Genomic DNA, 645 nt, shown 5'->3' with positions numbered 1-645 from the left:
ATGCTCAGAGGACCACTCGCCGGTCCAGCTGCTCTGCCCGCCCGGCTCGTTGGTGCCGCGCTTCCAGGCGCTTGTTTTGGACTTTCTCAAAGTGCTGCAGCAGCTCCGTGTAGTCGATGTTGGAGGCTGACGCCCTCTTGAAGCCGGCGCTGGGTTTGGTGCCGTCCCTGCGGGGGAGCGGAGAGTGAGGAGGGCAGGAGATGCCGGTACCCGCAGGTATCCATCGCAGGTGGCACCGCGGGCTTCGTCCCGAAGAAACCCAGCCCAGCGCATCCCAGCGATGCTGGTGCCACGTTGGAACACCCCCAAAGACGCGTTTCTCTCCCCTAAAGGCATGAGACGGAGCCCACGAGGTCCCGGGACAAGACAGCGGGGAGAAGGGACGTCTGTCACAGCACCCTGACCCCACGGGGGGAGGTTTAATCCCTCCGACACGGATGTTCCCCCGTCCCAACCCAGCCAAAAGCAGCGAGACGTGCCTCAGTTTCCCCACCTGGTTTTACGACGAAGCCCAAAATAGCCAAAATAGCCCTCAAAGCTGTCCCCGAGTGATGGAGGAGGGGGGACACCAACCACGGGACACCCATTAGGGGATACGGGGGAGCTCATGGGAGGCTGGCAGGCGGTTCTTTGGCCCCGGCATCC

At 63.1% G+C, this 645-nt stretch overlaps 1 protein-coding gene across 1 annotated transcript in view; it reads right to left on the bottom strand.

Moving 5' to 3' along the window:
* Window positions 1-4: 4 nt before the first annotated feature.
* The window catches only part of VAC14 (Vac14 homolog (S. cerevisiae)), a 71,198-nt gene continuing 70,557 nt past the window's right edge, over window positions 5-645 (bottom strand). Inside the window, exon 19 of the mRNA XM_009883267.1 lies at window positions 5-167. Coding sequence (XP_009881569.1) covers window positions 5-167 — 163 coding nt within the window. The remainder of the gene's footprint in view (window positions 168-645) is intronic.

The sequence above is a fragment of the Charadrius vociferus genome, unplaced genomic scaffold (genome assembly GCF_000708025.1).
Source record: "Charadrius vociferus isolate BGI_N301 unplaced genomic scaffold, ASM70802v2 scaffold964, whole genome shotgun sequence".
NCBI classification, from domain to species: domain Eukaryota; kingdom Metazoa; phylum Chordata; class Aves; order Charadriiformes; family Charadriidae; genus Charadrius; species Charadrius vociferus.
Note: the sequence above shows the minus strand (reverse complement) of the source record. Positions and strands in the feature narration are given on the sequence as shown.